Below are 24,519 nucleotides of genomic sequence, written 5' to 3' on the forward strand. Positions count from 1 at the left end.
AAGATGGATGTACTACCTAGAATCAACTTCATCAGTTCAATGCTACCATTACCCCCTCCAGAGGGTTACTGGAAAAGATTACACTCCTCCACATACAAATTTATTTGGAATAACAAACCACCACGTATAAAAAGATCCACCACACAGAGAAATAAAGCAGACGGTGGCATGGCAGTTCCAGATTTTTTCCAATATTTTAAGGCGTACACATTAAGACCATTGACAATATGGTTTGATCCCCAAGCATTAGTATCCTGGAGAAAATTGGAAGAAAACATAGTAGCCTCACATAGACTGAAGGACATAGCACACACTAAACTACCAATCAAGCACTGTGAGCGGAAATTTGGCCCCATAATTACCCATGCGATCCGGATATGGCGTGAAACACAAAAAAAATATCCTAACCCACAAAAATGGCACAATCACACTCCCTTATTCAATAACAATGCACTCTTAATTGAAAAACGTCCTATAAGATTCCCTATATGGGAAGAGCAAGGCATACACTCATTAGGGGATGTTTTTAACAACCAGGGTTTTTGTAGTTATAGAGAGATATGCACAAAATGTAATCTCACCGAGTCCACATGGCTTTTTTACTTACAGTTACGGCTATGTTTGAAGTCTCACGGTGTTCCATTAGACATACCAGTTGAACACCACAGATACCACAAATTCTTCTATGAAAGAGAGACATCGAGAGGTTTTGTATCAGGTTTTTATTATCAATTACTAACGTCCTCGTATGAAACCCTCCAACTAGACTCTGTCTGGAGGAGGGATATACCAGACCTGGAAAGTGACTTTGATTGGCAAGGAGCATGGGCAAATGTCCGTCTTACATCAAGGAACCCGGACCATCAACAAATCAATCTTAACTATATTCACAGGACATACTTGACTCCTATAAGACTGAACAGAATGGGTCTTAAACAAGACTCAAAATGCTCCCAATGTACAAATGGAGACGAAGGGACATTTATAGTAAATCCACAGCTAAAGAGATTGGTTTTATCGGGTATCACAGTAGCTAAAAAACTGATCGCATCACGCTGGTTTCAACCGGAAAAAATGTGCCGGAAGGTTTGGTTTCTTACATATCTCGATGTGATTTATCAAGAAATATCTACAGCAAGAATCCTGGGTCTCAACAAATCCAAAATGTCAATGTGGTTAGAAGTGGTGGAGAGAATAAAAGCTAGCTTATAATGGTAGTGTCTGGTTAGGAGTGAGGGATAATGGAGGTACTATCCAAGGAGGGGTCCGGGAGGGGGGGGGTTCGAGCTGGAGCATATGTGTGTAGGGTTTTAGATAATAGGTATTAGGGGTATATCCTGTATAAGACATTGGTATAATTGGTAATTTCGTTGGATATACACTGTATACGGTAAAATATTATTATATACTTTTTTTTGTTTTCTGTTTCTGTACTTGCATGTCATTTTAGCCACCTTAATTGTTAGTTTCATTATGTATTGTGTGTTGAGTACTGACTTTTAATAATTTTGTTTTGCAATAATAAAAAAAAAAAAAAAAAAAAAAAAAGCATTTGGAATGAAGATTTGTAAGGTTGTTTATCCCTAACCCATCTTTCCATAGCGACATGTGCTTGTGAAGGAGTTTAGGAGTTTTTTTTTCTTTGGGTACTAAGGAAGTTACAGGATCCCTGATCATCTGCAATGATCAACATGCACAGGTCTGTTTGAATACTAAAAAGGTCTGTTTTCTAGCGTTAGGAGAGAGAGGTGTGTGTTCACAAATACTGACCACTGTCCCCGGGCGCAGGAGGAACATAATGGGAATTCATGAAATGCAGTGGTGGAAGAAGTACACAGTTCCTTTACTTAAGTAAAAGTAGAAATACCAAGATAAATGAGTACTCTGGTAAAAAATACTTTATTAAGTAGAGAAGTATTTCCTATTGAGTGTACTTAAGTATCTAAAGTAAAAGTATGCAAATTCTACATGATGTTTGTATTCCAGTGCTTGGGAGCGTTCAAACCTTGATGTATTGACCTCTACAGGTTATGTTAAAGTGTTATGTGGTCCAGTTATACTGCTCTGATTACGTCCTCTTGAAAGTGACAGGCTTCAAATGTGTATAAGTATAAAAGTATATAATGTTCATACATTTCTGCCATGTTTTCGATGCAAATTTTTTTTCTTCAAAGTAACTAGCTGATGGGTTCAGATAAATGTAGTGGAGTAAAAAAGTACAATATTTTCTTTGAAATGTAGTGGAGTAAAAGTATAAAGTTACCTAAAATGAAAGTGCAGGTAGCTTGAAATTGTACTTAAGTACAGTATGTGAGTAAAAAATACTTAGTTACTTTCCACCACTGATAAAATGGGCGACTTCACCCTTTTAATACTTATTTAGTCTATCAGTGATTCATGGCGTTAATAATAATACTGTATATGAGGGCTTGTCCACATTGGGTTTGGACAGTGAGGTAAGCCAGCCACTCATGCTGTAATGGCCTCAAGGAACTGGAAAGAACAGAGGCAGCCGCTGCCAAAATATTTCTTGCATTGTGTTCAGCTGATGCAAGAAAGGTCACTGAGAGCAGACCCTCGGCACTACCTCCGCACACGTCCTGCCAGAATGTCCCTGCCTGATCGTCTGTGATGAGTGAGTGAGTGACAGAATGTTCCTGCCTGATCGTCTGTGATGAGTGAGTGACAGAATGTCCCTGCCAGATCGTCTGTGATGAGTGAGTGACAGAATGTCCCTGCCAGATCGTCTGTGATGAGTGAGTGACAGAATGTCCCTGCCAGATCATCTGTGATGAGTGAGTGACAGAATGTCCCTGCCAGATCGTCTGTGATGAGTGAGTGACAGAATGTCCCTGCCAGATCATCTGTGATGAGTGAGTGACAGAATGTCCCTGCCAGATCGTCTGTGATGAGTGAGTGACAGAATGTCCCTGCCAGATCGTCAGTGAATGAGTGAGTAACAGAATGTCCCTGCCAGATCGTCAGTGAGTGAGTGAGTGACAGAATGTCCCTGCCAGATCGTCAGTGAGTGAGTGAGTGACAGAATGTCCCTGCCAGATCGTCAGTGAATGAGTGAGTAACAGAATGTCCCTGCCAGATCGTCTGTGATGAGTGAGTGACAGAATGTCCCTGGCTGCCTGATCGTCTGTGATGAGTGAGTGACAGAATGTCCCTGCCAGATCGTCTGTGATGAGTGAGTGACAGAATGGTCTGCCAGATCGTCTGTGATGAGTGAGTGACAGAATGTCCCTGACAGATCGTCTGTGATGAGTGAGTGACAGAATGTCCCTGACAGATCGTCTGTGATGAGTGAGTGACAGAATGGTCTGACAGATCGTCTGTGATGAGTGAGTGACAGAATGTCCCTGCCAGATCGTCAGTGAGTGAGTGAGTGACGGAATGTCCCTGACAGATCGATGCTCAGGAGAGCGGTCTTCTGGTAATCAGAAGGTTCCTGGTTTGATTCCCGCTCCTTCCGGGCAGCGTGTCGAAGTGTCCTTGAGCAAGATACTTAACCCCTAATTGCTCCCGTAGAGCACGTTGGCACCTTGCATGGGCACCTCCACCGTCGGTGTGTGAATGTCTGAGTGAATGTGTGAATGTGAGGCATAAGTTGTTAAGCGCTTTGGATAAAATGCAGTGAGTGAGTGAGTGAGTGAGTGAGTGAGTGAGTGAGTGAGTGAGTGAGTGACAAAATGTCTCTGCCAGATCGTGAGTGAGTGAGTGAGTGAGTGAGTGAGTGAGTGAGTGAGTGAGTGAGTGAGTGACCACAACTTGCCATGGCAGCAGTTCTGTGCACAGGAAGAATAATGCACATCTAACTATAAAGGAAGGAATCTCTGCATGCATTTCTGTCTCGTCTGTCTGTCGTATAACTCGAGAACCATTCATCCGATCGACTTCACACTTGGCAGGTGTATTGCTGAGGACCCAAGGCAGCGCTGTCAGTGTGTTCGGTGCCATTCGACCAGATGGTGGCGCTATAACTACCATCCGATCAACTTCACAATTGGCGGGTGTATTGCTGAGGACCCGAAGGAGTGCAGTGTGGAATTATGCAGCCTCGAATTTGGTGCCATTTAGTCAGATGGTGGCGCTATAACAACAAACTTTACGTTTCTCCATGTGACTTAAAGCAACACGCCAACACTTTGGGAAATTAGCTTATCGTCTTCTCCAGAGAGAGACAACAGAAGATAGATACCAGTTTCCCCTCCTGTGCGTTCAGTAGAAAGCTATCTGGCTGCATGTTAGCCTAGCTTAGCACAATGAATGGAAGCGGACATGGCCGGTTAGCCTTCGGGAGAGGTGTTAGTTGGACAATGCCTAGGCTAACCGGCCATGTCCGCTTCCATTCATTGTTTTGCCTAGGCGGGGATAGGAACAGGGAACAACGTTATTGGCCTGTTCTGAACGGGCACACGCTCCGAACGGCCACATTTTGAATTATTATTATTTATTTTTTCACGAGTTGGACAATCAGCTTATAAATTCATCCAGCCACTCTATCCTCTCCATATTGCCCAAAACAAAACTAATTAACCCCGGGCACGCCTTTCCCCCAGCCTGGCCAGCCACATTTCCTGAGGATAAGATGGTGTCTAATATTTTCCTAGATAGCTCACTCCATTATGTGCATGTGACATAATTCAACTATGAACATCTGGTTGTTGTTAACTGCACTGCACATGTTTTTTTCTCTCCTGTTAAAGGAAGGAGTGACTGAGGCACACTGGTCTGCTTTCAACTATGGACGGTGCAGTGAGTGCATTGCAATATACAGTATTCATAGTGTTTGAATGATCGCAGACAACAAGTGATTGCAATCAAATAGATCATCGTTAAATGTGTGCCAATGAGTTGTGGCATAACTATATATATACTATAACAAGAATATAAACACAACATGCAATCATTTCCAGGATTTTGCAGAGTTGCAGATCCCATAAGGCGGTCGGGTGGCGTAGCGGAGATTGCGCTCGTCACCAATGCAAGAGGCTGCGGTCTCGACTCCCGGAGTCAGCATTGCCTGCGGCTTGGGTCGATCGTCATACTAACTCGTTTGGCTGAGTTAGCGGGAGGGAAGTCGTGGGTGGTAATCTGGCGTTGTGGACAGCAACGCCTACAGGTCAGGTCTGGGCGTCTGCTCAGCGAAAGGCAGGAAATGGTGAAGGCAGCGTGACCTCCCATGCGTTACACTTCACCAATGAGAGTCCTCGCTGCCAGGTGAAAAGAGAGCCACTGGCTGTCTCCGCATGTGTCAGAGGAAGCATGTGGTAGACTTCAGGGTTCCCTTGTACCGACCAGTAGGGGGAACATGCGCACAACAACCAGGTAGGGGAGGGGGGGAATTGGCATAACGACTAAATTGGGATGGGGAGAAAAGCATAGAAAATCAGGCGGAGAAAAAAGAGGATACAAAAAAAAATTGCAGATCCCATCAGGAAATGGGTCAATTGAAATATTTTCATGTGGCACTAATCTGTACTGATTTAAAAATTGTATGAACTGTAACTGAAATCTTTGATGATTCTTACATTTATGATTTTGTTCCATGTACACTGCTTCGTTTGAGACCCACATCACCCCAAGTGTGACATCCGTTTGTCTAACATGCCGTTAAACATACGACTGACACATTCAATATGAGAGGGGCATAATGCCATCTTGCCAATAATAAGTAAGCCAATGGAAAATGTAGGGCAAAAATAATAAGGGCATGCAAGAGGAATCCTGCAGGGTGGGTTTCGGGGAACCAGGATCCCTGGACGGTTGTTGGGATTTCAGGATAAGGAGTGGCTTTATGAAATATGAGGTAAGCCCAATAATGTCTTTATACGCCTCTAAAGATGTGTTTGGGCCAAGGGCTGTTTTCACTTGAATCTTAAGAAAGAAATGCTACACTTCAGCAATATCCGTGTGAGAAGAAAAGAAGGTCATTCCAATACATTTTTCAAATGTTTACTTTCACCTTAAATGAAACAGATTTCAATACAATGACTACACACTGCAACGGTAGAATGTTGCATACTGCATTTTGAAGTTGTCCCCATAACATTACTTACTGAAGATATGAGCAAGCAGTCTGTCTTGTCCTCTCCTCTCCTGAGAATAAAACATCTGCATTGACTGCATCAAAGAATAGCTCCATTATTTCAAACCCAGATTATCTTCACTAAACCAAGTACACGTCATGGCAAAGTTTGCAATAAAGTGTGCTTTAATTTCATTTCCCTCGCATACTCGGAGTACCGAAGAATTGAAAGCATCTTGCGCACAAATCCAGACATCCCTCCTGTACTTAATGAAACTGGAACCGAAAGCCAACTTTCCATACTGCGGCTTCCAGCCTTGCTGCTCTGGATAGGTATCTGGACTATATTAGGCATTGAGTGAACTATGCAGATCTGTCTGCTGCACCCACCGAGTGGAGAGACATTGGCACATGCACACACGACGTCACACCAGATGCACACACGTCACGCCAGACGCACACATCACACCAAATGCACACACATCACACCAGACACACACACATCACGCCAGACGCACACGTCACACCAGACATACACACACGTCATGCCATATGCCAGACCCACACACGTCACACCAGACTCATGTCACACCACACGTGCTGCATACGCACGTCACGCCACATGCACGCAATTATTTACATAACACTCAGCTGCTGTTAAGGGCCATGGCAGGAGGAGCACGGCATCATCTAAGCTTTTCCCCCTTGATTTGGGAATCCTTCCGCTCATACCTCTCTTGGCAGAGCGACCGCATACAATCGTATCAACAAGTTTGTAGGCTACTTTGTAATATAGCCTCATTGACGGTCAAGTTTGTATGCAGTAGAGTAGAATAATAGAACTCACTGTTACACCGATGTGCACAAAATAAAGAAACGTAAAAGGTAACAAGGTAATGAAGACACCAAGTAGAGCAGTGGTTCTCAACCTGGGCGTCGGGACCCCCAAGGGGCTCGCAAGCTGATTTGGGGGGGACTTACAAAAAGATATAATACATTATTATTATGTTCATAATATTTAGCATAGATGCTTTTTTTTCTTGTGAAATAATCCATATTTGAAGTCTAAAGCCCTCCTCCAACCGTGAAGCATGCCAATAAGGGGACTGTTACTTTGTATCAAACCTCACCATTCTGTCTGTGTTTTGACTATGCAAGGGGGTCACAGACCTGTCTGTTCCTAGGGGTCACAAATCAAACTAAGGTTGAGAACCACTGAAGTAGAGCAGCACTAAGAACCCAAGGGTCATACAGGTCAGTTCTTCTGCAGAGCCCTGTGGTACACCTGCTGTAACCAATATATACATGTATCCAATGATTCCTTCTCTCTCCTCAAAATTAACTCAATTTATGGGATAATATTTACGAAGAATTATTATAAAACATATTCATATTGTATGGAACAATGTATAAAATAACACCCAAAATACTGACTCCAAAGCCGATGGATGCAACTGCTCAGCCTGCTCTACAGGAATATCTTAGATGCTACTTAATAATCCTACGTCCACTGTATGAAGCACTTATGAACTGTGCATCTCCTTTCTGAACTGTCACTATCTGAACTGGAAAGATAATATACATTAATACACAGGCATATATTTTGGCAGCAAGTATCATTTTGGGACATTTTGGGACAGTGTTTTCTCAAATGGACACAATCCACAAAACTCTATATGCATGGTTTCCTATATTAGCAGAGGCAACAGAGCCAGTCCTTTGCTCGCTCAGGATTTCCTCCCTTCCTCTGAGGCTGTGGAAGGTCCACTCAGGCCTCTTGCAGTCCATCAAGGAACATCTGTAGAACCTTCAAGCACATCTTATCACTTGCACCGTTGGGCTAGATGTGTACAAAAGTCACTGCAGACAAACAGCTGAAGCCATGTCCTCGTGTCACGACTCCACTCTGAAAAGCACAACAGCTCCTCAAGAACGGACAACGCGGTAAGCGGCCGCTGGAACTTTGCGATCTCTTTTTCAGTCTCTGCACGACTCTCTCTCTCTCTCTCTCTCTCTCGCCCACTCGCCGCTACCACTACAGAGAGGGGCGTGGCGGTGGGCGGGCAGGGGGCGGGGCTCGTCCCGGGGGAGGTCCCTGCGGCGGGGGGGGCAAGGAGCCGGTAGGGGAGGCGGAGGACGGAGGGGTAGGTAGACACGCCGGAGGAGTGGGGATATAGAGGTTGGTCGGGGGGAGGGCCCGGGTGGGAGGGGGGGTGTAGGGCGGGGGGGGGTTGGGCGGGGGGGTGTTGGGAGGCGACAGGGTGGCGGAGGGAGGAGGGGGCGTCAGGGGCAGTGGCGGGAGGTCCGAGGAGAAGGACGGAGAGGGAGAGGATGGAGCGCTGATGGGGGGCGGTGGGAGTTTGCCCTGGGGGGGGGGGGGGCTGCAGTCCGGGGGAGCGGTATAGATGGGAGATGGCTGGGAGCTGTAGGGCGGGTAGCGGGGGGGAGGCTTGCCCCGCGTGAAGTTCATACATCTGCCCTGGAAGATCAAGACGGAGCCAGAGGTTAGAGGAGAATATGGATGAAGATGAGGAACATGCAAAAACAATTATCTTCTCAGTTGTGATGATCATCGAGTCATCATAGATAATAAACAATAAACAACACTCGTTTATCCAATCCTGTGAGGTCATTCCCGAATTGGCTGTTCAAAATATGAAACAATCATTTGTGTGTATTTCGAAGCGCTCCGCACCATCTAATTTGCCCATTCATATGGCATTATTTACACAACATACATAACAACATAACTACACTACTTATTCATTCAGCAGACGTCAGTTCAGACATGTACAATGTGGATAGATGAGGCAATGTTCTGTACTTCATTGCTTTCTTAATGCTTTGACAAATACTACATGACAGACATTATTGCTTTGTCAGGAGAATTGGTCTGTGATATATATAAAGGTGTCCCTTGGCGCTCTCTGTGATGAATCTTATGGACCGGCGTCAACACCAGATGTTCCTCTAGTGGTCGTGGAAGCCTGAGCGCCGTCTCATTCTGTCCTATATAGTGTAGTGTTGCAGGGTCATTTACACCTTGGCTAGCCTCCATACGTGCTGTGATTTTAAATTACAGCTCTGGGTAATATGGTGTGTATGTTCTGTTTATCTGAAGAACTAAATCTTCTACTACTCTGAGCTCATGATTGGGGTTGGGGGGGGGGGGGGGGGCGGTGTATCACATCCCAGAAACAGCCCCTGTAAATCAGCCCTGTATTATAGGGATGAAGTTGGAAGTGGACTGACATGGGGGGACGGAGCCACAGCCGTCTCTGTTTTCTAAATGTATCCCATAGTGGTTGAAAGATCAAATTGTATAGTGAATACTTTTTTGGATACTTTTTGGATACTTACTGGATCAAGATACTTTTTTGTTTACTTAACGGAACATAGAACAACAAAGCCTTCTCTATCTGTACCCTCCCAACACGGTCTCATCAGAAAATTCTAAATAAAGTACTGCTTTCTATTCTTATGGTTGTTATTCTATGTTGACCACAGGAAAAAGGGTACATAATTACGTTTCTTATTGACGAAAGTCCCCCAAAAAAGTGCAATCAGGAGTTGATCAATATACATTGCTTTATTGATCCCCTTGGGGAAATTCACTTATGGCTATAACATAACATACATTATGTACCTTTTTCCTGTGGTTGATATGTACTTTATTTACATATTCTAAGCAAGATTGGGTTAACCCTCCACACCAAGACCAAATTGTTTACATACACAGCTTTATACTAGAAGAAAAGACCATATGCCTTAGTTATTAGTTGGTACAGTTTAGGAAGAAGCGGAAGAAGAAATACGAAAAAAAGGAAAAACCAGGTCACAAAAGTGCACATGGTAAACATCAACATTCTAAATCTAAAATCTAGGTCTCCGAGCTTTATCAAGCTTCTTCGGCCTCCCGGCGAGCTTTACCCCTCGTACTCCTCCGAGTTCCTACGCACATCCCTCTCTTAAATGCTTCCCAGAGGCAAAGCGGTCCTGGGAGACCCACGCCGAGCTATATGATGCACGACGCGCCGCAGAGGTACGACCAGTAACTCATATCCACTTGTAATTCCCCCCACGCCGGAGGCACAACTGGACGTCACGGCTTTGCTTGATGTCTCTTGCCTTCCTGGTGTTCATCATGAAGACTTGGAGTCTCTGGGCGCGTTTCTGTCGACGCCCGAACACTTGTTGTATCCCCTGTTGTCATTCTGTGTCGCGTTGCGCTTGGATTTTCCCCACCGTGTGTTGACATTTAAAAACACAACCAGACACTTAAGAGGGCTCTGGAATAATATGTGCACAGGAAACAGGCTCGGCTCTGTCACCACGACCTACCCGCGGCAAGGCGGAGGGTGTGGGGGCACCGCTGCATTGATTCAGAGGCAGTAATAAAGGCCCTGCTTTTACTCCAGATCCTAATTGCAACCAGAACTGTGTTGTTTACTGCAAACCATCAGGGACACTACATCAGCGCTTCCTGGGAACTAATGAAGAGCTTTATAGGACGGAAGGACTCACTCCTACACTGACTGGTTTGCTAGTGGCACTTAAAGATGCTGCTTGTTTATACATACCAAAGTGAAAGAACATGTTTTTGTTCAGAGTCGATAACACTGTTAAGACGAGCTGGATGTGGCCAATTACTTAAACATTTTCTTTACAAACATAGCCACAACACTGGTTAATAAACTACCCTCCCACTCAGGGCAGTTTGGGGTAGAACACATCATAGCTTTCTACAAAAACCTAGGGGTCCGCAAAGACGACTTCAAACTTGAAATGGTAACAACAGTACTCAAAAAACTGAGCGCCCTCCAACCTAACAAGGCCACTGGCCATGACAACATCCCCTCCAAATTCCTCAGAGACTCAGCAGCCGCCATCACTCCAGTCATCACCCACATAATAAACCTCTCCATAAAACAGGGACACGTCCCCAAGGACTTCAAAATTGCGAGAATGACCCCCCTGCACAAAAAAGGCAGCAAATTAGACCCAGGCAACTACCGCCCTGTTTCTATTCTTACCTCCATCTCGAAAATCATGGGAAAAAAATCTACGAACAGGTTGAAAAGTACCTCGCGGAATCAACTTGTTTACATAAACAGCTTTATAGAAGAAAAGACCATATGCCAGTTATTATTTCTTAACGTTCAGTCGTGGATAATTCAGTTGTGGATGTTTTGGGGGGGGGGGATACAGTCGTCAACTGCCGTGTCTCCACTGTCAGCCGGCTTGACGGAGAGCGAAGAGTCCTCAGGCCACACAGAGAGGCTCACTGTGGTCAACAGCAGTGGGTCTGATGATGAATCGATGCTCTAGTTTGTCTCTTCATCCTGACGCTGACTGAACACATTCTCCCTCACACGTTGCACTGGAAAAGTCACTGTGTACGTAGCATAACATATTGGTCTAGAAATTGTGGAGTGAACTCGCTCACTTCGGGAGGGGAAACACAATACGGGTATGTAAGCTTTGCTGACAACGCACGCTCTCCATTGCGTTCAGAGGACAACTTCCTTGAACAGCAGAAAATATTCTTTACTAAACTGCCCGTGGATCGGGGAGTAGAATATATAAACCCCCCTAACCCAAACATACAGCTTTCACCACCTCTGACCCATCCATTTGAGCAGTCAACAGCGAGTCCAGGCCTTTGGGCTGTTGGGGGAGTTACACAGTCTTCCTTCTCCTTAACGACTTCACCAGCTCTCTTTCAATAGGGATGTATTGTGGCCCAGGTCTCCGCAGACCAGGTGCCAACTCACCACAAGGCCTCTCGTCAGCCTCCCCTCTCACTTTATTGCCCACAGATGCTCCATTTTTCACTGCGATTTCTGCTGCTAGAATATTTGTCGTCTTGCCAAATGTGATGTAAACCCTGGAGCGTGCATCAGCGAATAAAACATACAGCTGATTAAAAGATGGCTGTTTAATAAAGCGCGGGCCACACTCGCTGTGCGCGCCTGCTGTGTGAGGAGCTCTTACCTTGTCCCCCGGATGCGGTCTCATCACTGATACGCGGTCGTAGCCCCTCCTCAGGAGTACCCACAATGCATCCAGTTTTCCCTACAGAAAAAGGGGAGGGGGCAAGCGAGTCAGTCAGATCAGTACTCATGGATTATTCACAGTGGACGTACTTCTTTGAACCCTTTCACTACCACACTACAAAGGGTTAACGCTTTCACTACCACACTACAAAGGGTTAACGCTTTCACTACCACAATACCACACTGCAAAGGGTTCTATATCACACTAGCTCACGCTCAGCGTCTCATGCATATATCTCGCTTCAGCATATATACACTGAATAAATTTCAAAATGTACCTTTAAATGCCAGCATTCATCTGGCCACACCCCCATCCGCTTACCTATATAAGCAGGGGTGGTGCCACACACTCATCTCCTTCTCAAATTTCATCACAAGCAACGTGTTGCTATATGCCCACTTGACGTGGAGAAAAATATTAGCTGGAAAAGCAATGTTTACGAGGAAAGGAAGAACAAGGAGATACGTTGACATCATATCTTTATTTTCTCTCTCACTATTTTCGAGAAAATACGGCGATATTGTCTTCGTCACTGGAGTGTCTGGAAGATGGTGATCATTCTAAAAATCCTCCACCGGTTTTCGTATTGGGAGCACGCCGCTGCATGCCTCTCAACTGCAGTTCCTTGCTGTGTTGGTTGGGGTGAAACCTTTCAGGACACAGCTGAACTGTAGGACGCGCCGCTGTTGTGAGAAGCGGTGGGTTTCAGGTTGGGTGAGTACTGTTTGCTTGCGGCTCCACTTGTCTGTTAGTGCTATGGGGGCTAACTGACAATGTTTACGAACACCGGCCCCAGTTTAAGGTCTTTTGGTTCAGCCTCTTGGGCAGCAGCGGAAGACCTTGATCTGAAGCCCATTATAGTTTGACTAGTGGGCCACGACCATTAACACTGGTGATCCCTGTGTTTTCTGGACGAGTGGATATCTCTCTGTCACCGTGTTAAGGCCCCATCTTTCATAGCCAAATGAGAGTATTCCCTCACGAGGAGATATGGGCATAGATGTTCTTTAGCGGAAGATCTGTGTTCAAAGTCAGCTACACAGGCCAGTTGGGTATTGTGCTGGCTCCGTCGGGTGTTGGTAAAATCACCGTTGTAAAACTGTGTTAACATCTTGTTTCTCTTTTCTCTTAAAAAGTGAGGAGGGTTTCAGAACGGCGGCCTGTCTGGGTGAGTGTTATATCATTGTGTACAAGTTCAGGTGATAGCTGCTTAGCTTACGGTTAGCCAGTCAGCTGTTAGCTGCGGCGTTAGCCTGCTGTGATCACTGCGTGGCCTACCTAGGTTGGGCCTACTGTTAGCCAGTCAGCTGTTAGCTGCGGCGCTAGCCTGCTGTGATCACTAGGAAACGTTAGCTTGCTGCTATCGGCCAAGGCCCAGCGCGGGGTGGTTCCGGCTCCTCGCGCGCCGCCGCGAGCTCCCCTCTGGTCGCGTGCGCCGTTTCGCTCGGCGTCTCGCGGGCAGGGGCAGTAGCGACCGACGGTTGGATCGGCCGTTAGCTTAATGCTACTCTGTTGAACGTGCTTTGATTATAACATGTTTTAAACACTCTTGACTACGACGTCATCTTTGACAGAGGATGTTCGTCGAACCTGCCCTGGGCCAGGACGGCAAAGCCTGCGTCAACAAAGGGGACCGTAGCGACGGGTTGGAGCGGCGACGCTGCCCAGATCGAACAACACAGGACGGCTGTGTTTTCTACGGTGTCTTGAGACTGCACTTCGTTGATCTACGCTCCGGGTAGGCCAGGTCTGACCAGACCTTGTACACTTCTTCTGGCTTTCCCTTCTAAATGTTTTGTAAATAACGATGTTTTCCAAAACGAGTGTTACTGCACTACATTTAGGATACGACGCGAGTTGTGTGTGAATTGTCTTGTCACTAGGTATTTAGCTTCTCCGTGCAAATCGGGTTGTTGTTTCAGATGTGAAAATGATCTGGTTTGTTGTGTTGAGAAACATCATGTGTGTTTATATGTACCGTGTACTCACAACTAAGGGGGTTAACTAACCTATAAAGCTATGCTTAGTGACAAATGAGTAAATAATGTTCTTTTCTCAGCCTGTAATGACAATGAACAGTGTGTTCACATATTAACAGGTTTTCCTGTTTTAACTGGACAAATTTAAGGGTAAAGTAGGAGGATTGTGTTTCCCCCCGGTTCCCTGGAGACTTCTTCATCCTCCTATCAGACATGTTGTTGCACTACATTGTGTCTCTGTGTGGTAGGGATGCGATGTAACCCTTAGCTTGATTGCTGAGGTTGTGCTAAAACTGCTGGAGAAACTTTATTTTCCTAAAAGAAAAGATTGTTTGGTCGCTTTCGTGTGTGCTTAGCAAGGCCTGTGGCCGATACTAATCGAGAATTATGTATTCTCTCATTATGAAAAACGGCGTTCCTCTGTAGAGTGTTTTTGCCATTTTTTGTAGGTGATGATGGGTTGTGTGTGTCATGTGACCTACAACTGGGTTGGACTGGCCACAGAAGCACATGTGTAAGTTTGGTACCGGGGCTCTTGAAGAGCCCTCTCTATTCTGTGTTTTTTTCCTTAGTAAAAATCAGATAGCAGGTTAGCTCATGCGCTGTGTGAAGCTGTCAGACGCTTCATAGAGCTGTCTATGACTGTGTCATATTCTCTTTTTTCATTACATCGTATCATGGGTGTGGGGTCGTAAAGGGGTGAACTGGTAACCTTTCCTTCCCCTTTTTTCTGTTGGTCAGGGGTAAACCCACCTGTCCTTCAAGGTTCCTGTCACGTTGCGGTTCGGCACGTTACAGGGTGAGGGGGGGGGGGGGAGTTTCCTGGTCACACAGCCTGGAATATTGGGCGTGTGCACCGCAGAAATTCCCCCGCCATAGAGTACGTCACCGTGCGCATCTCTGTTGGTTGGACTTCCGTGTGCTGTTCAGGTCCATGTGATGGATCTGTTTCGGGGGGTGGTCAGGGCTCCTCCTCACCAAGCTCCTATTCGGGCCTTCTGTGAGTTGGGACTCCTCCTTCCATGTGAGGGAGCCTCCTTCAGAGTACAGAGCCTCCTCCTCAGATTGTCAAGGTGAGTGGACCCTCTAGAAGGAGTCCTACTCTATTGTGTATGTATTCGATTCAATTCGATTATTGAGTGTGTATGGGTTCAGTGCCTCCTCCCCGGAGAGCCCTAAATCCAATTTTTTACATGGCTCAAGGTGCAATATATTCTTTTCAATCTGTACAGCTCGCGTGGGAAGTCTCTCTGGGGATTCCTGTCTCCTTCCTATGGGAGGGTGGTGGGATGTAAAAATGTGAACATTTTTTACCCCCGGCTGTGTAGACTGGGATACATACTGTTGGTGCTTCCTTCTTTTCTACTAAAAAGAGTTGGAGTTAGGAAGTGTCACACCCCTCTTGTCGTTCCCCATGGCGCCTTGGGGATTCAATGACAGGTCTAAATAGCCTGTTCATTGATGTGGGTGTGTCCCGACGCACGTATAGTGCTAGCTCGGGGTGTTCTGTAAACAGGCGACTGACTGGCACGCCTTGGTTGCTTGAGGTTAAAACGGCGTTTTTATAAAGCAACTGGGATGGAGGTTTTTCCTCTTCCGACGACCAAATCCAACGACCTGGTTTTTGTTATCGACGGATTCTCGTTCATGTCTGGGGGATGATGACGGAATGGATCTGAACATATGTAGAGGGGTCTCACGCCCTGGGGGTGGGCCACCGGGCGCGGTTCGCCCGAACGTCTGGGTGGCGCCTTCTTTTCATGTTTAAGATCAACACGCATATCTGCCCTTTCTCCTGGAGTAGGCATGTCGGCGTGGTTAGGGCACGGGACTGGTTCTGGTCACGCTGGTCCGGATCAGTTGAACCCGTTGTCCGCCGGGGATGCAGATCTGCTGTTCTGGTACCCTGAGGGACTTGGGCTTTTTTCAGGGGGAAAAATGCCAGGTTGGTCCGGGTGTCACAGGGTTAAGCACTATGGAGACCCTGGTTGGGTACGTTTTTTACTCAGCACTGTCGTAATGGCTTACGGCCATGCCAACCTGTACACGCTCGATCTCGTCAGATCTCGGCCGCTACACAGGTTGGTCCTGGTTAGTACTTGGTTGGGAGACCGCCTGGGAATACCAAGTACGGTGTGCTTGGGGCTGGTTCTCCATTCTTTTTCGCTCCTCTCTCACGCATGGCGAAGAGGGGCCTGTTGGGGTGGTCTTTGACCTCCTCTGGTGATCCTGTGCTTCCCGTATCGCCGGGCCCGGTCCGAAGTAATGTTTCGTCGACCCGTAGGCCTGGGTTAACCCTTTTTTGGAAAACTAAAACACTTGTACTGCGGTATAGCCGGTGTATACCCGCAGGTGTGTTTTGGAGTTTTTTCTTGAGGGGTTATAGGAACAACCACCGCATTGAGTAACACCAAGGTGGTTGATTCCCTGGTGTGTTGGAGCAGTGTCAACTCCCGGGTTCACCGTTTGAGGGTGCCCCTGCACGTTCATGACGTCTGCCAATCGTGTCAGCCTTCTCTGCCTCAACCCCTCTGGGTAGGTTTTTTTTAAATGGAGGCTTGGTCATGCAACACCGCCAGCTTACGCCCCTTCCGCCGGGGCGGCTGTGTTCAGCTGTCCCCTCTGGCGCCTGTCTCGTCCGCAGTCTCCAGGCTAGGGTTAATAGCCTGTTGCCTGGTTTTTCCCCGGTGCGCTGCCTGCTTCCGTTGGTTAACCTTTTTTGTGTGCTTACGGCCATGCTGACTGCCTGTTCTGCAGGGTCAGTGTGCCAGGCGGTGTACTGTTGGGGGGACAGGGCCCGCTCGGCTGAGGGGCCTTTGTCCGAATACGCTGGCGATGTGGGGGGCGGGGTCACTAAGTGCCCACCTGGTGGGGTCTTGATGCTGGCATCATGGACTTCTCCGGGCCCCCGTTCCAGGGGGTCCAGTCCCATTGGTGGGTCTGGGTCTTCCTTCGCGCTCCGCTGCTACGGCCTTGCCACAGGGTTGGGTTTACCCTTGACCCCGTGATTCTGGGGGCAGTAACGAGGTTTTTACCTCCGTTCGTTCCTGGGTGGCATGCGGGTTGTGCGTGTGTGTAGTCGTGGGGTCAAGCCACGGTCTGCTCAGCCTGTGCGTTGAGTTGCTTGAGTGCCTCTTCGCACGGTCGGGTCCGTCGCCCTCCCGTGAAGCCCTCAATAGGGGGGGTGCCCTCCATTAGGGGGGGTCGGGGGGGCTCGGTCCTCCCTGATCTGATGGTTGTGGGGGGCCTCAGCAGGGTACATTTGTCGAGCTTCTAGCTCCCGCTCAGCTCCTATTATGCATGAGACGCTGAGCGTGAGCTAGTGTGATACAGAACGTTAGGTTATGACTATAACCAAGTTCTGTTAACACTAGTGAACGCTCAGCGTCTAGACGCCACTGCGGCCCTTGATTTTTCATTGTGGTGAAATTTGTTGGGAAGGAGATGAGTGTGTGGCACCACCCCTGCTTATATAGGTAAGCGGATGGGGGTGTGGCCAGATGAATGCTGGCATTTAAAGGTACATTTTGAAATGTATTCTGTGTATATATGCTGAAGCGAGATATATGCATGAGACGCTGAGCGTTCACTAGTGTTAACAGAACTTGGTTATAGTCATAACCTAACGTTAACGCTTCCAATACCATACTGCAAAGGATTAACGCTTTCACTACCACACTACAAAGGGTTAACACTTTCCCTACCACACTACAAAGGGTTAACCCTTTCACTACCACAATACAAAGGGTTAACACTTTCACTACCACACTACAAAGGGTTAACACTTTCACTACCACACTACAGAAGGTTAACGCTTTCACTACCACACTACAGAAGGTTTACCATTTCACTACCACACTACAAAGGGTTAACACTTTCACTACCACACTACAAAGGGTTAACACTTTCACTACCACGCTATAAAAGGTTAACACTTTTACTACCACACTACAAAGGGTTAACACTTTCACTACCACGCTACAAAGGGTTAACCCTTTCACTACCACGCTACAAAGGGTTAACACTTTCACTACACTATAGAAGGTTAACTGAAAGGGTTAAAGGAAAAGTTCTATGTTAATTTCTTTTAAATATTAGATTGAAATGTATTGTCATTATACAGCACAAGTACAGTACAATGAAAAGAGGTTTGGCATCCAACCAGAGTGCAAATGTAACAGTAAAGTGCAATAGTGATATACAATGTTCACTCTAAATTAACTCCATTGACTAAAAGAAAACTAGCTATAGAAATTTGAAACATAAAGTAAACACGTTTTCGTACAGAATCCGTCCTCTCAAAAACATCAAATCTAAAGATAACAAAGAACAAACCTGCAGTCACTCGAATCCAATTACAACTGACCGACTCACTTTATTAAGTTATTAGCCACTTCAAAGCCGTCTTGCTCATTACACGTTCGGCGTGGGGAAGGGGGGGGGCAGAAACTAAAGGAATCTGTTGTTCCTTCCCAGAATCGCTGGCTCAGCAACCCTGGAGGTCAGTCCAGCTCATATCTGGTTCCTATTAGTGATCCCCTGCCGACTGGGGGGAGGATTTAGAACAATGCCTTTAAAGCACCTACTGGCCCCGGAGGCAGCACTAATACTATTACCTAAACACAGCTCCCCGCGTCGTGACATCCAATGAAATCGTAAGGTTATGTATATAACCAAGTTCTGTGAGTTATGGTGCGCTCAGCAACAGTTGCACTGTACTTCACTTCGTGCACGAGCACTGAATAAAAAATTCCACCATGTATCTTTACATCCCAACATTCGTCTGGCCACACCCCCATCCGCTTACCTTCATAAGCAGGTGTGTGGTCACCTACTCGCCTCCTTCCCAAACTTTCACCATAAGGCGAGATCAAGGGCCGCAGCGGCGTCCTGGTGCTGAGCGCACCATAACTCACAGAACTTGGTTATATACATAACCTTACGTTCTGTTTCGTTATGGCTTCGCTCAGCACCAGTTGCACAACAGGAGCTGAGCGGGAGCCATAGCCCGACAAATGTACCCCGCTGAGGCCCCGCACAACCATCAGACCGGGGAGGACCGAGCCCCCTGACCCTCCCTAATGGAGGATACCCCCCCTATTGGAGGCTTACGGGAGGGAGACGGATCCGACCGTGCGAAGAGGAACTCAAGCAACTCAACGCACAGGGTGAGCAGACCGTGGCTTGACCCCAAGACTACACACACGCACAACCCGCATGCCACCCGGGAACGAACGGAAGGAACAAACCTTGTTACTGCCCCCAAAATCACGGGGTCAAGAGCAACCCAACCCTGTGGCAAGGCTGTAGCAGCGGAGCGCGAAGGAAGACCCAGACCCACCGAAGGGACTGGATCCCCTGGAAAAAGGGGGCCCGGAGAGGTCAATGAGATCGGGCCCTTTCCCCCCAATAGCACACCGCCTGGCACACTGACTCTGAAACACAGGCAGTCAGCATGGCCGTAAGCACCCAAAAAGGTTAACCAACGGAAGCAGGCAGCGCACCGGGGAAACCAGGCAGCAGGCTGTAACCTGAGCCTGGAGCACTGCGGACGAGACAGGCGCCAAAGGAGTCAGCTGAAAACAGCCCCCCCGGCGGAAGGGGCGTATGCTGGCGTTGTTGATCACCATGACAAAGCCTCCATTAAAAAAAACCCACCCAGAGGGGTTGAGGCAGAGAAGGCTGACATGATTGGCAGACGTCATGAACGTGCAGGGGCACACTCAACCGGGTAACCCGGGAGTTGACTCTGCTCCAACACACCAGGGAATCAACTACCCTCTCGGTACAAACGGTGGTTGTTCCTATAACCCCTCAAGAAAAAACTCCAAAACACACCTGCGGGTATACACCGGCTATACCGCAGTACAAGTGTTTCAGTTTTCAAAAAAGGGTTATCCCAGGCCTACGGTATCAACAAAACTTTACTTCGGACTGGGCCCGGCGGCACGGGAAGCACAGGGTTACCAGAGGAGGTCCAAGACCACCCCAACAGCCCCCTCTTCGCCACGCGTGAGAGAGGAGCGAAAAGAATGGAGAACCAGCCCTAAGCACACCGCACTTGGTATTCCCAGGCGGTCTCCCAACCAAGTACTAACCAGGACCGAACCTGCTTAGCTTCCGAGATCGGACGAGATCGGGCGTGTACAGGTTGGTATGGCCGTAAGCCATTACGATAGTGCAGAGTACAACATGTACCCAACAAAGGGTCTCCATAACGCCTAACCCTGTGACACCCGGACCGACCCGGCATTTGTCCCCCCGAAAAAAGCACAAGTCCCTCAGGGTACCAGAACAGCAGATCTGCATCCCCGGCAGACAACGGGTTAACTGACCTGGACCAGCGCGACCAGACCAGTCCCGTGTCCTAACCACGCCGACATGCCCACTCCAGAAGAGGGGGTAGGTATGCGTGTCGATCTAAAACATGAAAAGAGGGCGCCACCCAGACGGTCCCCATTTGGACCGTGCTCAGTGGCCCAACCCAAGGGCGTGAGACCCCTCTACCTATGTTCTGATCTATTCCGTTAACATCCCCCAGATATGAACGAGAATTTATCGAGACAACCTAGTAAACTGGCGCTCGGAAGAGACAAAACTCCATCCCAGTTGCCCTATAAAAACGCTGTTTTAACAAGCAACCAAGGCGCACTTAGCCCCTGTGAGATTCTTTAACAGAAACACACCGAGCCAGCACTATGTATGCGTCGAGACCCAAACACATCAATGTATAGTCTAGCAAGACACCAAACATTGTTCCTCCAAGTCGCCTGGGAGAACGACACGGAGCCGTCGTGCTTCATGTACCTTCCTCTTTTTATTCAAAAAAGAAAGAAACACAGACTGACATGAATCCCACGTGACGCAGCTGAGGGTAAAAATTGTTTACATTTTTACATCCCACCACCCTCGCCATAGGGAGGAGACGGAAATCCCCAGAGAGACTTCCCACGCGAGCTGTATAGATTGAAAAGAATATATTGCAACATTGAGCTATGTAATATTTGGGTTAGGGCTCTCCGAGGAGGAGGCACTGAACCAATACACACTCAATAATCGAATTGAATCGAATACACACACAATAGAGCAGAACTCCTTTTTGAAGTTCTACTCACCTTGACAATCTGAGGAGGAGGCTCTGAACTCTGAGGAGGCTCCCTCACAGGGAAGGAGAGTCCGAACTCACAGAAGGCCCGAGGAGGAGCTTCGTGAGGAGGAGCTCTGACAACTCCCTGAAACAGATCCATAACATGGACCTGAACAACTCACGGAAGTCTTACCAACAGAGACGCGCACAGTGACGTACTCTATGGCGGGGGAATTTCTGCGGTGCACACGCCCAATCTTCCAGGGCGTGGGACCAGGAAACTCCCCCCCCCCCCCCCCCTCTTACCCTGTAACGTGCCGAACAGCAACGTGACAGGAACCTTGAAGGACAGGAGGTTTTAACCCCTGACCAATCAGAAAAGGGGAGGAAAGGATTACCAGTTCACCCATTTATGACCCCACACCCATGATACGATGTAATGAATAAAAAGAGCATGACACAGTCATAGTCTGCTACATGAAGTGTCTAACAGCTTCACATAGCTCATGTGCCAACCTGCTATCTGATTTTTACTAAGGAAAAAACACAGAATAGAGAGGGCCCCCTTTAAGAGCCCCGGTACCAGACTTACACATGTGCTTCTGTGGCCAAACCTAACCCAGTTGTAGATCACAAGACACACACAACCCTTCATCACAACAAAAAATGGCAAAAGTACACTCTTGCTACAGAGGAACGCCGTTTTTCATAATGAGAGAATACAGAATCCTTGATTATGTATTGGCCACAGGCCTTGCTAAGCACACATGATAAGTGACCAAACAATCTTTTCTTTAGGAAATATAGTTTCTCAAGCGGAAAGCACAACCCCAGCAATTAAGGGTTACATCGTATCCCCACAAACACAGTGACACAATATATTGTAAACAACATGTCTGAGAGGAGGGTGGGGAAGCCCCAGGGAAACCGGGGGGACCACCCCTCCTTCCTTACCTTGATACGGCCAAGTTGAACAGGTAACCCTGTTAATGTGTGAACACACTGTTCATTGTCATTACAGGCTGAGAAAAGAATTCATTCCTCAATCACATGTCACTAAGCATAGCTTAATAGGTTAATTAACCCCCTTAGTTGTGAGTTCACGATACATGAACACACATGTTCTCATCACAACTAACCAGATCATTTTTACACATGTAAACAATAACCCAATTTCTATGGAGAGAGAAGCTATACCAGTGACAAGACAATTCACACACAACACGCGTCGTATCCTCAATGTATTGCAGCAACACACGTTTTGGAAAACATCGTTATTACAAAACATTTAGAAGGGAAGGAAAGAAGTGTTTAAAGTCCGGTCGGGACTTTCCTACCCTGAGCGTAGGCCAAGAGAACTGCAATCTGGCTAACGGGGCACCGAAGTTGAACACAGCATCCCTGTGTTGACGACGAGGGTAACGTCGTTGCGCCACCCAGCCGCTACGTTTCTCCATGTTTGACGCAGTTCTCGCTGGCAGGGCTCCGGTGTAGGTTCGACTAACATCCTCTGTCAAAGATGACGTCGTAGTCAGAGTGTTTAAGGCATGTTATAGTCATAGAAAACGTTCAACAGTGTAGCATTAAGCTAACAGCCGTTCGACTGATAGCAACAAGCTAACGTTTACTAGCCTGGTAAACACAGCGAGCTAACGCCGCAGCTAACAGCTAACTGGCTAACACAGTAGTCCACAACTAGCACACCAGCTAAGCAGCTATCCGACTGATAGCAACAAGCTAACGTTTACTAGCCTGGTAACACAGCGGGCTAGCGTCGCAGCTAACAGCTGACTGGCTAACACAGTAGTCCACAACTAGCACGCAAGCTAAGCAGCTATCACCTGAACTGTACTCAACGACATAACAAGCCACACTTCAGACAGGCCGCTGTCCAAGTCCCTCCCCTAAGAGGGAAAAGAAAAAGAATGTCAGAACACAGTTTTCAACGATGATCCAGACATATAGCGGGGCCAGCACAGTTCCCATTTCGGGCTGCAGCCGACTTTGAGCATGGAACTCCCGATAAAGAAGATCCTATGCCCACATTTCCTCGTTAGGGTATACTTTAATTTGTATATGAAAGATGGGGCCTGCACGGGACAGAGAAGCATCCGCTCGAGAATCCTGGGTACACCAGGACCTGGTCGCGGCCCACTAGATTGACCATCATGGGCGTCAGACCAAGATCCTCCGACCGCCGTTTAAGCCGAGCAGAGGACCCCAATCTGGAGTCGGCATTTCGTAAATTGTCAGCTAACCCCCACAGCATCAACAACAACCAGAGCTCGCAAGCAAAACAGTACGTACCCAACCTGGAAACAACCACTTCTCACAACAGTCGGTGCTTCCCACAGTCCAGCTGTGTGGCCGGAGGGCAACCCCATCCAGCCGCAGCAAGGAGGACTGTAGCTGGGGAGCATGTCAGCGGTGTGAGCTCCTAATACGAAAAGGACGCCAGTAACGAAGACAATATCGCCGTATTTTCTCGAAAATAGTGAGAGAGAAAATAAAGATATGATGTCAACGTATCTTCTTTTGTTTTCCAACTTTCTTCTACTAACAACCTCGTCAAGTGGGGATCTGACCGAAGGCACTTCCTTGTGGTGAAAGTGAAGAAGGAGGCGAGTAGGTGACCACACACCTGCTTATGAAGGTAAGCGGATGGGGGTGTGGCCAGACGAATGTTGGGATGTAAAGGTACATGGTGGAATTTTTTATTCAGTGCTCGTGCACGAAGTGAAGTACAGTGCAACTGGTGCTGAGCGAAGCCATAACGAAACAGAACTCAATTCTCGCACGGTATCTCCCCGGCTACTAAGGGATTTGTTGTAGTTGACCTTTATGCAGTATATCGCACACCGTTTATAAAGCCTAGTAGAACAATATGTAACTGCTCAGAGCTATAAAACATCATTCTTAAATAAATAAAAGAAAATAGTCAGAGACCATAATAGGGATTATTACTTTGTATCAAATCTCACCATTCTGTTTGTGTTTGACTATGCAAGGGGCTCACACAGACCTGTCTGTTCTCAGGGGTCACAGACCTGTCTGTTATTAGGGGTCACAGACCTGTCTGTTATTAGGGGTCACAGACCTGTCTGTTCTTAGGGGTCACAGACCTGTCTGTTCTTAGGGGTCACAGACCTGTCTGTTCTTAGGGTCACAAACCAAACTAAGGTTGAGAACCACTGAAGTAGAGCAGCACTAAGAACCGAAAAGAACCCATCTTTCGTCATCGAATGAAGGGGAAAAAAAGAAAAGATAAATAAACCTCCATACTGTCTTTTACTATCATGCACTTTTCCACTAAATAATCGTCCTTGCCTATATTACTACCTACTATACTAATATGTCTTAAA

General features: G+C 47.2%; 1 protein-coding gene across 1 annotated transcript in view; it reads right to left on the reverse strand.

The window, feature by feature from the left end:
* Window positions 1–6,058: 6,058 nt before the first annotated feature.
* antxr1a (ANTXR cell adhesion molecule 1a) overlaps window positions 6,059–24,519 on the reverse strand; it is a 92,302-nt gene continuing 73,841 nt past the window's right edge. The window contains exons 17-18 of the mRNA XM_084323485.1: window positions 12,029–12,109; window positions 6,059–8,513 (exon numbers count right to left, since the gene is read on the reverse strand). Of these exons, the coding sequence (XP_084179611.1) occupies window positions 8,070–8,513; window positions 12,029–12,109 (525 nt within the window). The 3' untranslated portion in view covers window positions 6,059–8,069. The remainder of the gene's footprint in view (window positions 8,514–12,028; window positions 12,110–24,519) is intronic.

Source organism: Notolepis coatsorum (assembly GCF_963971535.1).
Source record: "Notolepis coatsorum genome assembly, chromosome: 10".
Classification (NCBI taxonomy): domain Eukaryota; kingdom Metazoa; phylum Chordata; class Actinopteri; order Aulopiformes; family Paralepididae; genus Notolepis; species Notolepis coatsorum.